The 21,506-nt window shown below is 47.8% G+C and overlaps 1 protein-coding gene across 3 annotated transcripts in view; it reads right to left on the bottom strand.

Moving 5' to 3' along the window:
* The window catches only part of FRMD4B (FERM domain containing 4B), a 118,701-nt gene that overhangs the window by 68,600 nt on the left and 28,595 nt on the right, over positions 1 to 21,506 (bottom strand). For 2 of the 3 annotated variants that reach the window (XM_019536670.1, XM_019536669.1), the window contains exons 2-3: positions 1,432 to 1,497; positions 339 to 433 (exon numbers count right to left, since the gene is read on the bottom strand). In XM_019536670.1, the coding sequence (XP_019392215.1) occupies positions 339 to 433; positions 1,432 to 1,497 (161 nt within the window). Of the gene's footprint in view, positions 1 to 338; positions 434 to 1,431; positions 1,498 to 14,859; positions 14,950 to 21,506 lie in introns of those variants that run through there. The other variant, XM_019536671.1, reaches the window with a different exon arrangement.

Below are 21,506 nucleotides of genomic sequence, written 5' to 3'. Positions count from 1 at the left end.
CCCCCCCAAAACACAGAGAGGGCTTGCGTGAGTGTGCTTGCGTTGGGAGGAACGAATACTGACTCAAACTTTTCCACCCTGGAACAGAAACAGGAAAAAAGGAGGGGAACAAAAAGGAAAAGCAACTGCCCTCTTGTTTTGTCTTGGCATATTACCTCTGCTCAGCTGGCCACTGTTTCCAGGAGAGAGGAAAATCTCTTTACAAAAAGGAGTCACCGTTACCCCAGTGTGGGCTAGCCTACAGTCCCATTTAGAGTCTGCATGGGACAGAGTGGGCCTTTTCCTCCCCCCCCTCCATAACCATAATCAAGGACAAAAATCCTTATGGAGATACTTACGTGTCATCTATAAACGTTATCCCAAAATACTCCTTTTCTTTGAGGTTGAAATGTGATGCCACCAGATCCAGTAACTCTCGAGACAGAAGTTTAGGCTATGGAGAGAAGCATCGTTGTGTTACATGCAATTCAGCCTTATTATTAACTTATTATTATTAAACAGTTTTCACTCTTACAGGGATACCACCAGGTAGCGGAAAGACTTGTAGTGCTCTATAATAGTCCCACAACAGCTCCAGGCACCAGTTTACCTCTCAGAGGTGCATACATCTAGAAGCACATGGTAGCTGCATCGTCGAAAGGATGGGCGAGCAGGAGGACTAAATGCTTGGGTAGCAGAGGCCATCGAGGTCTCTAACCTACAAGTCAAGCTGAGATGCCTAATGAGAAGAAGGGAAGCAGCAGGGGCTGGTCAGGGTACACACTGATTCAGGCTTTTCTTGAACTATGTGACAAAAAGGAATTGATGATATCGAAGAAAGTTTAGGGAAAAAAAAATGTAGGACCCTTCCCCACCCCCAGAACCAGGCCCTTTATTTGGATCATGAGAAGATGCAGTCCACTTCAAAGCAGACCCTGAGATATAGGACTCTTCAATTGAAATGACAAGTAAAAAAACCCCAAGGTATTGTGTAACAAAATGTTCAGTGAAAACACATCACTTTTAAAAGACCATTTAAAAGTTTGCACACCCAACTGCACCCATGCAATGGTGACCGGACCCATTTTGTGCCACTATATCCAAGCAAAGTAGATTAAAGCAAAAAAAAAAATAGCAAAGAAGTCAGATTGAGATTTTAAAACGTCGTTCTGTTTTACCGGTGAGTAACAAAGGCAGCATGGGGTAAACCTCCAGCTGTGCCCAAGTGATTTAAGACCAGAAGTTACAAGCGACTTGCATGCTCGGAAGCAAAAAAGGATTTGGAGCCTAAATACCTGCATCATGTTTGAAAATGGCGCTTTGTTTAGAAAGCATTACTGAGGGATATTAAGATAAAAATCAAGAAGCCAGCAAACCCCCCACCTCTGACTATGCCCCCGTAGGTTGGGGGACCAATGCCCTCAATTCATAGCCCCCAAAGAGAGCCTTTACCTGAACCAGCAGCTCCAAGGTCCTGTCATCAAGGAGATGCACCTGGCAGTGTCTGCCTTCTGTCATCTGCGAGGAAAGGAGCACATTGTGGGTGAAATACTGGAAGAAAGCTTGTCTTGGCTTTTCAGAAGGGCTAGCATGCACCAACTCAAGACAAGGCTTCTCCCTGTCCCTACAACGGAGCTGCGCTGGAGCAAGTGTTCATCTGCCTTGATAACTGAATGGACTCTGCATACAAAGGGGAAACTCCTCCAGCTCCCATGGACTCCAAGCATTAATTTAGAGTGCTTAACAGCTCTCAGAAACAGGTGAAAATTACACAGAAGGTCTTGAGAGCGGCAGTACAGTCATCACTTAATTTGGCCTGTGACCATGAACCACATAAACCTCTGCATTCAAGTGGTCTTCTCAATGGGCTCATCCTCCAGCGGTGGCAGAAAAGGCTCAGGACAAGCAAGTCCCCCAGATTTTATACCTTGACACCTGGTTACAACTAGGGGGGACACCAGGGTTGTAGCCCCGCTTCCCTCTTTTGATAAGCAAGGCAGAGGAAATGATGAAGGCAACGCTCTGCCCAAGTTTTGTGACTGGGGGCTTGCTCAGGGTTATGCAATGAGCTCAGACTCGTTATCCTCCTATTAGTCTGAATTAAATTTGGTCCCATCGGTTCCAATTTTATGTCAGTTCGTCAATCAAAAGCTATTTCTGTCTCTTTAAAAGGAGAACAGTTCAGAAACCAATGTACATTCGGCCCGTTGAAATCTATTGCCGTTCCATGAAAGCTTTTACATTATTTAAAAACTGCGCTATTCTGGGCCCTTCTGACTCTGGGAAGGGGACCGACTTCAAGGCCCTGCAAGAATGCAATCAGTGAAGGAAACCTGGCTTTTCTTTGGAGGGCACGAGAATAAAAATAACTCGTTTTCCTGACGGCAGAGATGGCTATAAATATGCAGCTCTAAATAGAGGCGGAGGGTGGCTTTCTAAGATAGGGGTTCCCAAATGAATTAGGCATTATAAACACAGTGGTCCTCTTCTTATCACGAGTGACCAATCTTTCCACAGACAATGGCACAGAGAGGGCCAAATCCTCAGCAGCTGGAAATTGGGACAATTCTACTCAAGCCAGTGAAATGACATCGGTTTACGCCAACTGAAGATCTGCCAGCCGAGACGTCGGGAAGGAGTTGGCTCAGACCACACGTAACACGGCAAGTGACTTAATTGAGAAAGCTCTAGAAAATCCACAAGATAGAAAGAGACAGGACTTCAAATATATAAGGTAGCGTTCACACCCAAATGCAAGCAGAAAGCAATGCAATCCCTTTACATTGCCCCAGCGATCATAATAAACACACACAAAAAAATCACAGTCCTTACTGAAACAATTTTATTGGCAAAAAAAACTACATGTAGACTAGATTACTGTTCCCCCTCACAGAACATCTTGCAATGCTACAAGTGCCAGGAAGAGCCAGATTTGTTCCCTGGTGCACCCATCTACACATTCATTAATGCGCTTTAGCTAATCAGCATTAAATCTAGTACCTCCATTGTGAGGTATTAAAAAAATGTGCATTAGCATATTTTAAAGCACATTAGGTGTTTTTGTGATGCATTAAAATAGGCTAATGCGCATTAAAGTGCACATGTAGACACACCCACTGACTCACAAAGACCCAGCTTGTGGCTACTACTAACAGTGGAAGACAACCTTTAAATCCCACCGGCCAACCTTTGGTTTTGCAAAGAAAGGTCCAGAGGTCTAGCTCTGGCTTCCAACGCATTGTGCGTGTCTTCTTCTTCGGCAATCCCTCGCAGTCGAAGACGACTGTCTTCCATGATTGTAGCTGTGGACTGGAACTGGACTGGTGGATGCAGGACGATGCATGCTTGTGGTTTACAACCTTGGTCACAGAAACAACAGCTTAGGAGGCTTGCTGCTACGGGCCAGGTCTGCGGTTTATGTGATTTATGTCTGAACTGACTGCATTGTCTGGAGCCCTTCAATCCATTATGATCTGATCACAGATCCACTTGTTACCAAAGGTCTGCCAGCGTGACACCCTTAGATGAGCCACTTCATCAGCTTCAAGGTGGTACTTTTTTCTGCCTCTGACATACTGTTGGCCCTCCTGCAAGGTGCCCGATCCAATACGGTTTTTAAGTCATGCCCCCATTTGTTGTGCTGAGATAGCGCGGGGCCTGCCGTGGCAGAACTGCTGGTTGCATTAGCTTTCTCCCACCAAAATCACATTAATCACTTCTGAGAGTTGTAATGGTTTCATTCATCTGTGTTAAGTTTAAAAAAAAACCCTTTCCATTATAAAAACTCACATACATAAACATTGTACTAAGGAAAAAGGAGGACTGCCTGCAAGATTAAAGTCTCAAAGATGTAACCATCCATAACCGGCACGTCTATTGAGCCATCCAGCAGACTCTCAAAGTGTTTATTAAGTAATTAAAGCTTCAGGACGCCCACGGAGATAGATAAGTTAGTATTATTCTCAGTTTTAGATTGAAAACACTCTGGCACAGAGCTGAAGAGCTGAAGTCTGAGCACTTCCTTCCCTGTTTCCTATCACTAGGAGCTCTTGATATGCAGCTTTTGGAGGAGAGGAGTAAAGAAAAAAAAATCAAGCCCTAAGTACAGCATGCAAGATCACACAGGAGAGATGCAGAGCTACCAGGCAGGGCTTCCTTCCCCCCAGGGATATGTTCCAAATGTCATTAAAAATAGTTGCAGATATCTATCTACGCTGTCCTCCGTCCAGCATGCCATTTATTCTGAATTAAACTGGTGATGACCTGGCGATAGACATAATACTTGAGGTTCAAGGAATATTATCTCAAAAATGAAATAGTGACTTTCCAGGGTGCTGGAAAGCTGAATCCAGAAGTTAAGAATGGGAACAAGAACAGTGCAAGAGCATTCAGTGATAAGATGTGCTGAGCTATAATTGCTGTGGCATGTGTATTAGCTCAGCTGGGATAGATCTGGGCCAGCTCACTGGGTCCCTAATTCGGCAGGCTGCTCTGTTTGCGAATGAAGAGCATGTGTCTGCACTCATCCAGAGCAGCCTGCAGGATCAGAGTAAGGATCTGCAGTCTTCTGTGCAAAGCAAAAAACAAAAAGCAGGAGAGAACAACTGAGCCCTCGAGCAGCCAAACAGCTGCTGTAAATCCCTGTCCCTGCAAAAGCCTTACACTACATACCAATGCTCTGCAATGGGATAGGACAGGAGACATCGTCCTCTCCACCCAGAAGAGGAGACAGGACTTCAGGAAGGCAGAGCAGAGCCGCTCAAAAGGCAGGGGACCAGGGGTCTCTGTGGTCTTTGGACACCTGCAATCCCCTCACCCCCAGATTTAGCTTGTGACGGGCATCTGTTTATCTGGGGACTCTGCACAGTCCTTCCTTCAGACTTCTTGCAGGCCGAGACCTCAAGCCCGCCCTGCCCGCGTGCCCACCAGATTCCCATTCTCACGCTATTTCTGAATATCAAAAGAACTGATTTCTAAAGTCCACCCCAGATGACCCCGGCAGCTCCTTTTCCCCAGGACTATACTGAGCAATTCTTTCAATGCTGTGAGCTGGCTGCTCTGGCCAGGAAGGACCTGACTTCATGCCATCACCTGAAGGATGCCTCCTAATGCCAGGAAGGGAAAAAATGGAGGCTCCCAGCCTCCAGTTCACTCCAGATCCCCAAATGAGACTCTTTTGGCTTTGCAAACGACTGTCTTACTCTCATTGCGAGGGCACGACAAGAGGTCCGTTACCTTAAAGAGTCAAGCACAGATGAGTGACTCGGGTTTGTCACTACGGGTATGGAAGGGCTCACAACCACCGCGGAGCCGGCAGGCGTCCGACATACAGACGGAGCGATCAATGGAGACGCGCATCCACGGCAGGCCAACACATCATGGCTGGGACTGGACTGGTGGGTGCAGGACGATGCATGCTTGTGGTTTACAACCGTGGTCACAGAGACAACGGCTTAGGAGGCTTGCTGCTACGGGCCAGGTCTGCGGTTTGGGAGAAGAGTTTTGCCTCCCACGCTGCCGTGCGCGTGTCGGGGAGCGATAGGACAGTGATTCCCTATTATTTTAGGCACTTACAGATACAGAGAAGACTGCCTGCCTCCCAAATGATCGACCGACATCTCCACAAGAAAGACAACGGGTCCTAACTTAAAAGGGGCTGCCTTTAGCTCAAGGCCCAAACCCCTGTGTTTCTGGAGCTGGTGCACAAGGGGACTGGTACAGGCTCCCCAGGAGCACAATGATTTATTACAACTATTGCCTCAAGCTGTCTGCGAAAGACCCACGTGAAACCCTGCAGATCTACATGCCGCGAGTCCTCCTCAAAAGGCCCATCAGCTCCGAGGTCGGCTGCAGCGACCTTTTCATCTTCTGCTCCATATGGCTTGCTAATTCAAAAGTGACTGATGGAGCATCGATCTGCGGGGATCTGGCACAAGAGGAATTCATGCTGCCCTGGAAAAGTTAAGGCACAGGTATTAATAAGCAGCCTGGAGACCTCTACGCAGCTATGTCTTTCAGCTCAATCCAACTAGGCATCTTCTTTGTGCACCGAGGAAATAAATTACATCAGTTAGAGTTTTTTCACCTGCACATACCCAAGTCAGTCTAGTCTGGCAGGCAATGATTTCAATGATGGGGTGGTGGTGGTGGGGGAAAATGGTGTCCATTTCCTAGAAAATGGTTAAGAAAACGGAGCGGCTGAAATGCATGAAAGCCTGTTTTCAATCCCATCTCCTGGAGGAAATCAGACAACCAAAACGAAACAAAAAGAAGTGGAACAAAACGTAACCCAGCTAGCAACAGCGCCGAACCGAGGGCATCAGAGATGCCGGATACCCTTGTCTTCCCAACTTGTCTGCAAACCCCTTTGCTCTCTGCACAGAGATATGCTGCTCAAAAGTGGAGGGAGGGAAAGGAGAGGGGAAATGACTGCCCAGTGCAATGCTTACAGCAGCTCTGCAGCATTTGAGCACACAGACTAGCAATTCCAGCAGGCTTTGTGTAAGCGGGCGATTTGCTCAGATGCTTGATGAGAAGAGAGGGCATCGGAGGAGCAGGACTACGTACGTAACCTGCTCTGAACTGGTGCATGTATAAGGGACAAAACCATGCTGCCTGGCTGGGATGAACTCCCTGGTTTTACATTTTCAGAAAGGGTCTCACCCCAGAGGGCAAGAGCCATATTCAGCTCCTGGTAACTGAAGTCAATTCTTAATATCTTCAGTAAAATTGCTCTGGATTTCCCCTCCAAAGTGTTCACATCTGGCCGGTTTCTACATGGACATTTGGAGGATGAAAAGGGAGGAAACGACGACAGTCGTTCCCTGACTCCTGAGCTACCACTGCAGAATTTTCCACGTTGGGTTGAAGAGCCCGATTTTGCACCGCTTCAGTGGGCTTTAAATAGCAAGAAGCCCATTTCTTAGGCACATAAAACATTATTTCCTATAATACTGTGCTCCCTCGGGTTTGGAGTAAAAGCTGCAGGATATTTATGCTGTTCCTAGCTAGGAGTAACATCCTTTCTATTGGAAGCCAGTTGTTATGCACAATATTTTTAGACACCACCGTGTCATCCCGTTAAAAAAAAAAAAGCGGGCACAAACATATTTAGGTCCTGTGTAAACAGGAAGCCTCAAAAACACTTAAGTGAAAAAAAAAGCTGACAAAATAACACGTCTCATGCGACACGGCTTTATAAGAGGGTTCAAGTTCAAAATAAAATCGAAGGCGCTATGCTGCTCTAAGCCAAAGACTGCAGCTCTGCACGCTGCACAAATTACAGAGCACCACGCCATGGCTGAGCTAGCCATATTGGTCACTGCTGCAGATTTTCATGGCTTTTTTTGTTTTACAATGATATGCTGCAAGCATCAGGCCTTACAATGACAAGTAAGGAAGGGGAAAAAAAGACTAAAAATACATTGGTGGGGAAAGGACTATTTTAAATAAGCTTCACATCATTTTGGGCCAAAATTGGCAGCTGTTTGGTGACGGTCACAATGCCTGGGCTGTGCACACACATTGCATCTGCTGTCATTTGGGACTGACTTCACTGGTGACTCAAACCACAGGGAAGTCGCAGGGATGAAGCTCCCCGCCGCTCTTCCTTTCCTCTCCACCATGCTTCCACACGCAGGGAAAATTCCCTGTCAAGTCCCTTTAGTTTTTTTTCCAGAAAAAGCCCAGAGAAAGATTTAAGAGTGATTCAGCTCCTTTCCTTGTTTCTTCCTTCTCCCCCATGAGCATCTTCCAGACTGTGTCTGCACTGCATGGTGCTAGCTCTGAAGGTGTCATCTTTGCTTGGCACTGTGAGGGGTTAAACTAAGAAAAAACCCTAAAGAATACATCAGATGTATGGTAGAGAGACGCTAGATAGATACATACGGCAGACTGATAAAAAAAAAAGGAACTCTTTTTACTCAACAAATAGTACAGGCTGCAAACCACGCAAAATTAAGCAGGAAAAAATGTCCTGCAGAATGCCATTATAGCATGCATTGCTAATAGCCGGATCAGTAACACACCATCCGCACGGGCTAATGTAGTCAGAATAATGAAGAGACCCTGCAGGGATAAAAAGCACTTAATGGACACCGGGCACAGGGTGGTTAGGAGGTAAGTGTTAACCCATTTCACAGACGGAAAAGCAAAGGACGAGCGATTTGCTCAGGTTTCTGCAGGAAGAGAGACTAGATGTCTTGATTCTTCACTGCAAGTTTTAAATCCAAAGGCTGTCCTAAAAGGAACTAGGAGACCAAACCCTGGTGGGATCAAATGCTGGGCTCAAGCAGACGAGGAATTACTCAGAATTCCCACCTGAGCTTGAGACGAGCTGCGCAGGCAGAAACCCACACAGGGACCTTTGGGAAAGGGGATGCTAAGAGTCCCAAATTCTGTCCCATCGCTCAGGATGCATTTCAAAGCTTAACCCAGAAGCCCATAAACCTGCATCAGATTTCCATCAGAGTTCATTACGACTCTTACCCCAGCCCCCCATCACAAACACACTTAGATTCAGGTCCTTAGGTGGTGCACGACCAGTGTAAAGCCATTTACATCAGTGGAACAAGCCTATTTACATCCAGCCTGCAGGAAAGCGATGATGGACTGGGGAAGGAAGGAGGGAATAAAAAGGCACCCATCTAAAAAAATACAGAGCTCCCAAACTGAGCACAGCCCAGGAAGCAAAAGCAGTGGCTGGCCCCAGTTGAAGGAAGAGGCCTGGGTGTCGCTGGAAGAAAAATGAGCAATGGAGAAATCATGCAGCCTCACAATTTTTATGTTACCTTGTAAAGAAGTACAGACCTCAGGGTGTGCCACCCTGGAGGGAATCATACCAAGCTTTTTGCATCATGCCAGAGGAAGCCAAAAGTGCTCGCTGAAAAACAAGCACTTGATTTTAATGGCTGGGCTGCAGAAACGGCAGCAGTTTCCCCACAGGTCTCTAAAAACACCTTGTGCCGGAGCACCTGCTTGCAAACACACACTACATGCACGTTCATTCGTTCCCCACTAAGGGGGCAACAGTCTAGTGTTGAGGGGCAAACTCCTGTGTGCACGCAGAGGTGACTGTCATTCAAAAGGCAGCCGGTGATGCATACCGACCACCTCCGTGAGTGCTGGGTTTTACAAGCACTGCTTTTGGGCTTGTGCAGGCTTCCTTCCCTCTAAAGAAAGGTTGGCTCCCTGCTGCGGTCGGCAGGAGGCTGTCCATGCATCCTGCTGGCCCTACGTCACAGGTGTAGCGTGGGGATGTGGGGAGCAATGTTACATCCCTGGCTGTCTGGGCTCTGTCTCCTGCAACCTTTGAAGCTTTATCCCAGCCCAGATGCCATCCCATCCCTCTGCTCCTCGGGACAGAGGATTAAGCGGACAGCATCCCCCTCAGAGATGTTCCTCGGCTGCTGACTCTCGGTGCAGCTCCAGTCGTACCCCAGGGGAAACGGCTCCGAGAAGCAAAGATCCAGATCCATCCTCGCCCGCAGCCTGGAGATACCCCAGCCCCGGCTTTCCCTTGTCCGCCTCTTCCCCGCGGTGCCTCTGGCAAGTGGTTTCCATCGGCAGATCCCACTCCCACCGCACTCAATAGCAAGACTTCAGTTGACTTAATTCACATGGCTGCAGGCATAAAAGAAACCTTGGCTGAAATCCTGGACCCAATGAAGCCAATGAGGGTTTTCCCCATTACCTGTGATGGAGCCAGGATCTCCTCCTTAATTGTCCCTTTTCATCTGGATGCTTATTGTAAAAGCCAGGTATCTGCTTAGTATTAAATGGGTATTTGCAAGGCAGCACAGTGTCTATTCCTCCTCCTCTGACTACGACAAAGGTTTCTTGCTAGATTGCTTGCACCAAGCAATCACTGCCGTTACTTGACTTTACACACTTCAGTTTATGCTCATCTTTACCCAAGAACACATTAGACTAGACAACAAGGCTTGAAGGGACCTCAGGGGGTCACATCTAGTCCAACCCCCTGCTCCGAGCAGGACCAGCCCCACCTACATCATCCCAGCCAAAGTTTGGTTTAGCCAGGTCTTAAAAACCTCCAAGGATGGAGATTCCCACACCTCTCTGAGGAGCCTGTTCCAGTGTTTTACTACCCTCCTCATGAGAAAGTTTTTCCTACCATCTCATCTATACTTCCCTTGCTGCAACTCGAGACCATCGCTTCATGCTCCGCATTTACTGACTGCACTCACAGTGTTAACGCTACAGAAAAAGCGTTAAAAAGCAATGCCAAAGAATCAAATGCAACTTTCTGACATAGATTTCATAGACATTAGGGCTGGAGAGGTCCCGGGAAGATCATCGAGTCCAGCCTCCTGCCCCAGTGTCAGAGACAGGGTTCCCCTCCTTTTTCTCCCCTCAACCCCCAACCCCAGGACGCACCTCACTGCAGGCTCCCCGGAGTCATTTGTCTTCAGCAGTTTTAGAGGAGAAAATTGGCAAAAAACCCCCAAACCAATGCTAATTTGGCACTTTTCTCTGCCCCCCTCCCCAGTCTCTCCTATCTATTTTGGCCCATCTTCAAAACAATACTAATAATTGGAGCAGGAGAGCTGTTTTCACTTGCGGACAGGCTGGGGAGGAGTTACTTCCATGCTGATGGGAACAAGTGTCCCTCCACCGACCATTTCCATAGTAGTCTTGGGTATGTTAAATTTGGCTGAGTCTTAACAACAACAGACATCGACTGGACTTGGAGGAATTAAAGCTCTCTGGGTAGCATGGAAGCTGCCCAAAATACTTCTATGGTACTAAAGTCTTAAAAAAAAAAACCCAACCCATAAACCCCACCAGCTGAGCTAGTAAAATGCTGGCAAGACAGCAACCCAAAGCATTCTCCCTCACTGCAGGCAACTGCAATAATTCGGGGCCAAGTGCCAACAGATTTTAGGTACAACTGTCCTTTTTACTGTTTGTTTCTCCTATTCCCAATGCATTCAATGGCTCAGAGATGTGAATTTAAGCACAACTTCCAGCTCGCTCTGGTTGGTTGCTGGTCCATCATGAGCGGCACGATGCAAAACCCCAACGATGCTTTCCTAAAATTAGCTCGAGCTTTCCAAAAAAAAGCCCGTCATGCTTAGATTCGAAGGCCGTTAAAACCGCTCTTTAAAGACGAGCCAACTGCAATGAAAAAAAAGCCTCAAACAAATCAAATGACAGATCTCCCGAAGTCACAAACCCTACACAATGGCAAAATAGGGATGCGGTATGTTTGTTGCCAAAAAGCTAATGTGTATTCGGGAGAGATGATGCCGCTATGCCTGTGATAGTGATTTATGGAAAAAACAACCACCGCAAGGCGATACCACAGCTTGGCTGTGCTTGCTCTTGCTACAGCCATGCAGCGTAGTGCATACCCACCTCGTACAATTATGCCAATGCTGCTGATGCTTTGCAGACATCCTCCGGCAGGTACCTGTGTGCCTGCAAAGAGGAATGTGCATCGGTACATAGGGCTGCTGCGTGTCTAGGAGCGTGCAGGGGACGACACAGAGAGATGCGCGTACTGCAGCAGGAGCGCCCCTGGCCGCCCCCATTAACCCTCTACTGCTCATCGCACAAGCAGCCTCCAGTCTTCTCCAGGCTCTCCTGAGGTCCTAAAGGACTTATCTAGCTGAGAGCCTTATCAGTGAAAGCCAAAATCCTCCTATCTGATTGAACAAGGACAAAGTCAGCTTCCTTTCCCTGCAGGACCAGTCCCTTATTTTTCAACAACAAAAAGGTTCCCTTCAAATTCAGCCGGGGAAACATTTCACAATACCGTTTGTTAGTCCACCGAGGTCCCTGTCACCAGCACGTTTTACTGTTTTACTGTTCTGACAAAACCTAGGACTTGACACAGTATAAAAACCCAATAGCAAACCAGGGCGCACGCATGTGAGGAGGTCTCAAAATGCCGCAATTCATGCCAAAACTGCGAAAATTAATAGGAAGCAATCAGTGCAAATCCACAATAAATACTGAGTCAATGAAATACTTGATAGAACATCTGCTTTCCTTGGCAGGAACACAGCTCATAAATTAGTGCCTGTTAGATGCATGCTTATCACATGCAATGCTGGCATGCGCGGTAATTGCATAGTTACCATGCAAGGACTCACGGTAACGTTTGCTCCAAATGAAATCTCCTGGGAGCTCATGGAAAATCTCACAAAATCTAACGACTCTTGTTATAGCCGAGGCCGCCGGAGCAAAGGCAGCGTCAGCCCGGGCAGGGGCAGCGTGCTGAATACAAGGAATGTGACAGCTTCTCTCGACCGTTCATATGGACACAACACCTCAGAGGATGAGCCAGCTCTACGGCACGGCCCCACGAACCAAAAAATGAGCAAGCTGATCTGGCTGTGCCACTGACTCACCTCGCCTTGGGCAGATCACTTAACCTCACTGACGTACATTTGCCCAGCTGCAAAACGGAGCAAATGGTATTTGCCGTGTTTTGTAAAGCGCTTTAGAGACCTGCGGATGAAAAAGCACCCCAGCCCTAGGTGCTCAAAATATCGCCTGCTGTGGCTTTTGGAAACGCACCGCTGGATGATGACTGTTTCTGGCACTTCCTGTTTTATCCTAAATTAGACACTTTAAAATGCGGGGAACCTCCCTCCTCCTGCCTTTTTGGAAGCAGGAGATGAAATTCCTCCTGCTTTCAGTGGGCATCACCCAGACCTAACTTGGTGACCTTCAGTGTTAGTCCTGACTTCTGTTACCTGTCAGGAGCTAAAGAGATGATACGCAGCAATCACTCATAAGCAGGGATCCTGGTTTTCTCTGATAAAAAAAAACTCCCCACTTTTCGGATTAAAAAAAGCAACCCCAAAACTACATTTCTCTGCGATTAAAATGAAACGCCACTAGTATAGAGATATAGATTGTGGCGTTTCATTTTAATCACGGGAAAATGTGGATTTGGGGTTACTTTTTTTAATCCGAAAATTGGGGGTGGGGGTTATTTATTTAATTTTTTAATCGGAGACAACCAGGATCCCTGCTCATAAGACATGTGAAGGCTGCCCTAGTTTGCAGCCATCTGCGTCACACTGGGGAGGCCCCAGCACGTCCCTGTTACATTCACCGTCCAAAATCTCCCCCTGGTTCCCGTACCGGGGACGTGCTCTTTCCCCATGCGAGCCTCGTTTTATTGCGGCGACAAACTCACTTCCCTGTATCGCCGTTTCACCAGCCTCGAGCATCCGCGTGGTTTCCCCGCACGCCCCGCTGTGCTCGGATGCAGCTGGAAAAGCCGTCTCGCCGCGCCGGCGCGTGGTTGCCCGACGGTGCTCACCTGGGGCCCCGAGCTGCGTCCCTCCGAGCTGAGGTCAAGTTGGGAAAACTACCGTACGCCTCCTAGAAACAGCCTAATGGTCTACTGCAAATGGACATGGACACTGCTCCGTGACGTGAGCAGTCACAAAAATAGGGAGCTTCCTTCTGGCCCGAGGAAACCCAACATCCTTCTCCCATCCACCCCCTCCTGGCTCCCTGAGGCCTGACACACAGGCCGTTTCCTCCCGTGGATGGCTTTCCACGCACTGCTGCCCGCCCCATCCCAAGATGGTCCCCTTTGCACTTCCTTCGGGGCGTCTCGTGCTTCCTCAGCTCGTGAAGCCTGTCTGCAAAGGAAAGGCTCCTGAGGGCCTGCAGCAGTTGCTCGAAGCCCACCTTGTCCCCCCTTTTCCAGCAGGTTTCCTGCATCTTCTCTCCGTTTCTTAGCGACTCCATGCACGCAGCCTGCTTCTCTCCATAGCAGCCATCCCTGCTCGCGCCGTCTCATTTCCTTCCTCTCCCCAACCCCAACTCCCCTTCCTTCCCTACTGCTGATCAACTCTTTCCAAAGTCTCTCGTTTTTGCCCTGTCCTTCAAACCCTGCTTCCTCTCTCCCCTAGCCTCCATGCTATCCTACATTTTGCAGCTCCCCTCTTTCACAGCTCGGGAAATCTTGATGCCGATCCGGAATAGATATTAAGCAAGCAGGGAGAGCGGTGGGTTATGCCGGCAGTCTACCTGGACAGGCTTTAATTGCAGGAGGGGAGTGGAAAAACCCTTCCAGAAGAAGGAAAAAACTTTAGCTGCACCATCCGTTATCTAATATCCGCCTCAAAAGGCGCTCTGAGGACAGCAAGGCTTGATGACACATGTATCGGGAGGCATTTAAATGGCTTTGACAGAATTGGACTTTCCGTGCTGCTTTCTCGAAGCAAAACAAGAGCTTCCAATCAAAAAAGATCAGTCTGAAAGGCTGCTAACGAGCTCCATGTGCGCTGCCGCATCTTCAGTGCCAGCCAGCCCTTCCCTGATTTATCGGGGACAGAGGAGTACAGATCTTACTGATGAGCAACACGGCAACACGTGGAAAAGTCCCATTCACTGTAGGAATTCTGCATCCGGAGCTTAAATCATATTTCAAAGCAGTCTCTCGCCGTAAAAATAAAAGACGAACCTGCAAATGCGGCTTCTCTGACACCAAAAATCGTAGCCCTGATCCCCAGCTGCAGCAGCAAGAGATACCAGAGTCCAGCTTAGATTTAGCGCTTGCATTAAGCATCCAAGACAGCCGTTATAACAAAGACAGGAAATGCCGAGGGTAAACAAACAACCAGCATCCTCCAGGATGGAGGATTGAAGATGCAAATAAAGTTCCCCAAAAACCCTGGTCTTTAGAAAACGATCAGACAAAAAGAAGGCAGTCGGTACCGTGAAGCCCCCTTCCCAGAGCAAGCCCACTTTGCTCCCTATTGTTTTCGCACTCTCCTTCCCTCTCTAACTACAGCGCTGTGTCACGCATGTAAGTCAGGACTCAGAACAACAGCAACCACCGCCGTTATCTGCAGCTGGTAAGCATTAAAAAATATGAAGATATTCTCTTACCTCCAAGCCACGCGCTCTGGGTGTTTGAAAGGATGGGAGAAACCCTAGAGGCACAGAGCAGACAACGCGTGCACCGAGCCTTCAGATGTTTCTGTAAATATGAGCGAGTGGAAGTGGGGAGACACGGTCCCTGGCTTCTTCCGTTGCCATATAATCTCAAGGAAATGACCTTACTGTTTTGTGCTTTGATTACAGATTCAGAAACAAAAGCCCTCCCAGCATGAATCAGGGGACGCAAGATGTTGAAGGTTGATAAATGGAAGTGTGGCAGGGGAGGAGGGGAAGAAAGAAAATGCACAAAAAAAGTCAGCCTTCATTGTATTTGAATTCACACGCACCCTTTTCTGAGAACGTCGTCCAGGGAATACAAAGCTGGCACCCCACCTCCCCAAAAGCCATTGCAGAAAGGGCTGGCCCAGTGGCTTTTGTGGATGAAGTTCAATCCAGGCCACCGTCCCCACACAGTAATTTGGCCCACTCACTTCTGCTCTCTCCCAAGCCTCACAGCACAGGCAGGAGGGCCAGACCAAGCCACTGAAACTTAGCTTCCAGCCAGCCCCATGATCTGGGCCTAAGTTTGTGCTCCAAGCTGCGATATCCCAGCATCTGCCCTGCCGTGCAGCAGACATGGTGCGTAGTGCCGGCTCCAGCCTCGCGCTCCCTGATCCAGCAGCAGAGAGAAAAAGCAAAACCCTGTGCATCCAGCAACAAGACTGGGAAGAAATGGGGATCACTAACCAACCTGGAGCTATAGACATCCTGCTCCTGATGTGCACGCCTGCTGTGCATGGACAGCCTGATGCCAGGACCCCCAGGGCTATTAAAGCTGTCGGTCTACTAAGCTCTGCAGCCTATGCTCCTCTGCGGTCTACCAGGTGAGCCATCGGGCTACCTGACACGAAGCCGGTGTGCATTTCCAAAGCTTTGTCAAAACCGATCCATGTCCATGAAACACGACGGCATTGACAAATGGATATTTTCCAATGGAAAACCCTTCTGTCAGGTAAATCCTGACGAGCTCTCACCAAAATCGCTGCCTGTCACGGTAACCACGGCCGCCTCATTGTTTTGCTTTGTTTGCAAGTTTGGGCTTTTGCATAAAGCCACGTTGGATGAGTTGCATGTAAAAGGTAGTTTCTGGAAAGGGAACTGAGCCAGTTATTGAAGAGTTTGCTCCCTGTCTTGGTCTCTAATTAGAGTAATTCTTGAGGCAGCGTGTACTCTAGGAACTGGGCATAAGCCAGAGATGCTAAGAAGAAGGCATTGCTTGTGTGCTGTTTGACCACCTTTGTCCCAGGACTGGATTTTGTGCGTAAAATAACTAACTCACAATTACAAGATACCTACATTGCATTTCACTGCTTTCTCTTCCTTTGAGATGCCAGGATATAAGGCCACAGACACTGACTGACTCGACATAGGGGTGACATCTGTGTCAGAAGTAGGAACAACAGTATTATGCTAAAGAAAGCGTGGTCTCTTTGACTAGAAAGGGTAAGGGGGGAATGGGTGAATTTTTTTTAATGGTAGAGGTCCAAATTCTCTGTCTACAGATGCTTCGTAAGCCTGAAAATGTACGTAAGGCACAAACATGATTTATGCCTTCAGCCTGGGCTCCCAGTCAGCTTGCCTAGAGACATAACTGCTCCGATCTGCACATTGTACCAGTGGAAAATGCAGTTATAAGTTGGGCCTCCGAAAGGGAGCCCAACCTTTGAAAAAATATCATTCTTCCCTCTTTATGGCAGCATGTCTCTAGCAGAAAATTTACCACTTCCTCGTGAGGTCAGCAGAGTTGCATTGCTTCGTGCAAGCTGAGAATACGGTTCGCCGTGTGCTATATCAGCTGGAGCTGTGTCCACACACACTGAGCAAAGGCCACAGGATCTGGCCCATTCCAGGATCAATGCCGGTGAAAGCAGTGAGTGTATTTCCATTCATTTCAGTGGGCTCTGAATATAGCCTTCTGGGCAGACGGGGTAGGAAGAATCCCAGTACAGATGAGGGGGATTTCTGCACAGAGCAAAAGAAATGCACAGCAGGGCCTGGCGATGACAACATTTTTCACTGAATGCATTTGCTATTCTTTAGTTTTGGGTGCTCAGGTCAGCACAGAGTAATAGTTGTATCCAACTTTAGCCCCCAAAGTCAGGAGCGTGGCATTTTTGGTTCTTCCTATATGCCTCCAGGGTGCACTTGCATCACTTCTTCCAGCTCTCCTCTGCAACCAGAAGGGTCAGAAGCTGACCCCAGCCTCACAGGAGCTGGGACTTAAAAAATAGCACAAGCCTTGTTATGTCAGAGCAAGAGCTGGCAACGCTGCAGGAGCAAGGCTTTGATCTTCACTTAACGAACCACTCGCAAAGTCAGGATTGCACCAGTGAAGCTAATGGCTCACAGCTGATGCCGTTTTTGTCAACAATTTTGGAGGAACAAGCTTGCGTTTGTCTCCAAAATAAGAAGGAAAACCGAGTGAGTTGGAAAAAAGAGTCAGTGAGTCATTTTTCCTTTTAGTAATCAAAGAAATGTGATGCTTATCTGGGTGGTGCCAACGTCTGCCCTGGCTGGAAGAATGACACAGGACAGGAATAACTGACGGGTGGAAAGCCAGAGAGAAGATGGCAAAGTACCTGGGAGGACCTGAGCAAGGCAGGAAGACAAACTGGCTCTGTGCCATTCACCTGCACCCCAAGGGCACGTGCGGCTTTTCTGGAGACGCAGATCAGAGTCGGAAAGAAACACAGCGCATGTCTGCAATAGGTTCCTGCCTCTAGATGTGGAGAGCTGGTTACCAGAGCACAAGTCTAATAGTGAACTATGGTTCTCCACCTCCCGAACCTCTGGGGCTTTGGGTCTGTAGCACTACAGTTAAGGTATAATCCTCAGCTCACTCTTTCATGCCCCCCACCCCTTTCCGAATTAGGCCCCATCGGGGCAAGTTCAGTTCAGAGCGAACAGGTGCGCCATGGCTGACATTGGGAGAGCTCCCCATTTACATCTGGCTGAATTTGTCCCTAAATGCTCATTTTCTAACGAGCCACATTTGGCTGCCTGCCTAACAAGCACAACTGCACGCACAAACAGATGTTCAGACTAACCTCTGGCTTGGTGGGCCTGCACGCATCTGCCCTGTACGTGCAACTGTGGTAATTGGGCATCTTGGTCAACTCAGCTGGACAAGCACAGCTTTGAAAGCAGGCGCTAGCATCCCACTGCGGAAAGCTCAGAGATACCATTTCCCCAGCAGGCGTTGAAGCACCTGTCAAATCACAGCCCTGGCCTTTCTTCTCATGCACAGAAATCTCATGGACAGGCAACCCCCATTTAGCGCTCTTAACTAGTTCCCAAAAAAACAAGCATTAAGCGGAATAGCGTTACGCGGAATAAAGTTAAGCAGAACAGCACTGGGTGGAACTAATTTTTTTTTGACAAACCAAGATGGCAACACAAACAAACCGGTGCTAAATTGCACAATGCAGCTGTGCGCTGCCGATGAGCTGCAGCGCTAGTGTATGCTCCCTGCTGCCAGCTGGACAATGCCTGTGAGCATTATACCGAAACTTGCTGAGTGCTAACTGGAATCAAGTATCAATGTAAAATGAGCATTAGAGTGAAATAGCGCTAAGCGAAACAGCATTAAGCAGGGGTTGCCTGTATTTCTCTGTTCCTCCCTCTTTCCTGTAGTTTTTTGTCCTGGGGAAGCCCCCTGGTCTAGTTGGAGCCCCTCTAGGGCCTTCACCATGCCTTTCAGTGGGATGAAACTTTGATTTCTGTCTGACTCAATCCATCTCTCATCCCCTTCCTTCCTTGTTCTCAGCCTCTGCCTCCATCTCCCTGCCCCCTACTCTAATAGGATCCCCCGATCCCTTGTCTTCTTGCCATGAGATGTCTGCATCCCACCAGTGATGCTGCAGCCCCTGATGCCCAGACACCCCAGACAAGAGGCTTGGACCCCAACGGGTAAAAATCCAGGTGAGAAAGCATGCAGACAGGGACCTGCAGCAGCCGAGGCAGGTATCCTATATGATCCTCTCTCAGCATCTCACCTCTGCAGTACTCACAGCTCCACCGGCATTGTGCATTTCCAGCTTATCTCAAGCAATAAAGCAGAGTGAATACTGGGAATGGAGACCTCATGCAACAAGATGGTCATTTATCTAGTTTACCTCAGCTGCTGACTATAAAATGTTATCAGGGAGCCCTACCAAGTCATATACAAGAGAGTAATAAATAATGCTACAGCTTTTTTTTCATATAGATGACATAGGTGCCTCGTGTGCAAAGGCCTCGTAGCATCTGACAAGTGGAAAATTTCAAGGCAAACAGATAGCCCAATAAATAAGTAACCGAGCCAGGGAAAAAAAGAGAGAAAATGAGAAACCTGCACAGGCCTCTTTCCACACACATGGAAGACTACAGGCAAAGACAGAATAATGTCCAGCAACCTGACATGGTTTATCCGGTGTGTACTGATCTAATTCTTCCACTAAGCACTGATTTTGTAAAAACACTGGTTATCCTCAGTATTTTCAAAGAAACTTGACATTCTCCTTCTCTGTCAGGTCCCGCTAATATAAAACACACAAGCCATTTCCACCTGAGATATTACAGTGTTGAGTTTCCTAGGATGGGATTTTTTCAGTGTTATAACAGCTCCTGTATCCCGCACCAGAACACATCTTTGGACTCCAAGAAAGGGTTGAGGTTTGGTTTTTTTTTTTTAAATTAGAAGCAAAAAATAGGATGGCAAATGCAGGATTTAATAGCAGATGTTACCGTTAGATAGATGCTGCATGGACATCCTCTTCATTAGTAGGCAAAGCAGCACAGCTCTGCTTCAGAGTTTTGCAGACAGGAGCAAAAGGCAGCGCAGGCTACAGCCCAGGGCACAGGGTGAGAAACCCAATCTCCTGGCTCTAGCCCTGACTTGGCACTGAGCTCTATAAAGGGCAAGTCACCTCACCTCTCTCAGCCTCTGCTTCCCTTCTTGCTTCTTGTCCACGTGTTTGCACCGCAAGTTGAGACCAGGATTTAACATGCAGGCAGATGAACTATTTACTAGGAGGTAAAAGGAGGGCAGGACTTGACCTCACATCTGCTGATCATCAGTAACAGCACACGTGCACACATTTACTCCACAAGAGATGCAAGTTAAAGCCATGGTAGCTTATTCCTCAGTGAAAGCTGCCTGTTTAGCTTTCACTTAACTGCAGGATAAGAGTGTACACATGAACTGCTGCTGCAGTGGGATAAATCTGTGCTCTCTTCCACCTCCCAGTAAATCATCTGTCATATATACCTTTACTTCTGGCCATACCCTTCCCTTACTAAACGCTGCCTAGCACAACAGGGATGGATTCTGGTTGAGGTGACCGTGATACAGTTTGGTAGCAAGAGGAAAAAGTTAATTCAATTCTCAAAGTCTGGAGTCAGAAATGCCAAACTCCTAAGGTGGATGGGCATAAAACCAATCCTGACGTGCCAGTGGGATCTGGATATTTTTTAATAAGGTTGAATGGCAAATAAACTAGAAAGAAAGGTTTAAAAGCAGATGCTACCGTTAGATGGATGACTGCTAATTATCTACTGCGTGGACGTCCTTTCCATTAGCAGGCAAAGCAGCATACCGCTGCTTCAGAGTCTTGCAGGTAGGAGCAAGAGGCAGTGCAGGCTACGGCTCAGGGCACAGGGTGAGAAACCCAACCTGTGCCCTCATTTCTCAAAGTCTGGAGTCAGAAACTCCTAAGTCCTAAAGTGGATGAATATAAAACAAATCTTGACATTCCAGACAGGTCTGGATATTATTTAGTAAGGTTCAATGGCAAATAATCTAGATAGAAAGGTTTGCAAGGCAGGAAGCAAGCCACATTTCCCCCTGCACTCTCTTCCGAGTTCGTGGCTGAAATTCAAGGTGTCGACTTATAAAAAGGCTTGGGACCTGTCTAACAGGAGAAACTGCCCCTTTTTAGTGCTGCTGCCACAGGAGGCACCAGCAAAAGGCTTTCAAGCTTTCACAAACCCAAATCCACACCACCCGCACCCCCAACCCGAATTATAATCCAAACCATCCCGTGGGAGAAGCAGTCCTATCCTGGGCCAATTCATTCAATCTGCTGGAGTTGTTAACCTGTAAGGTTGCCGATTCAGAGAGCTGCAATGGGGTCGACCTCTCTTCCTTTTGCTTTGGAGCTGCCCAAACGGGGCTCGTTTGCAGAGCCTGTTGTTATCCAGCACCCTACATCGAGGTAAGTCAACCTTCTCGCCTGGACTATTTTCACAGCTGTTGGCAATTGTGCCTGTTCCAAAATCTCCATCCTTTAGACCAGTGGTCTCCAAAGTGGGGTGCGTGAACCCCAGGAGGTGCTCAGGACGATCCACTGGGGTGCGGGAAAAAATATTAGCACTTCTACTTCTATAAATATGCATATATTGGGGGTACGTGCTCAAAAATTTTTACTAATAGGGGTGTGTGACTATAAATATACATATATTGGGGGTGCGTGCTCAAAAATTTTTACTAATAGAGGTGCGCAAATATAAATATACACATATTGGGGGTGCGTGCTGAAAAATTTTTTACTAATAGAGGTGTGCAAATATAAATATACATATATTGGGGGTGCGTGCTCAAAAATTTTTACTAATAG

The sequence above is a fragment of the Crocodylus porosus genome, unplaced genomic scaffold (assembly GCF_001723895.1).
Source record: "Crocodylus porosus isolate Cpor-Errol unplaced genomic scaffold, CroPor_comp1, whole genome shotgun sequence".
Lineage (NCBI taxonomy): Eukaryota > Metazoa > Chordata > Crocodylia > Crocodylidae > Crocodylus > Crocodylus porosus.
Note: the sequence above shows the minus strand (reverse complement) of the source record. Positions and strands in the feature narration are given on the sequence as shown.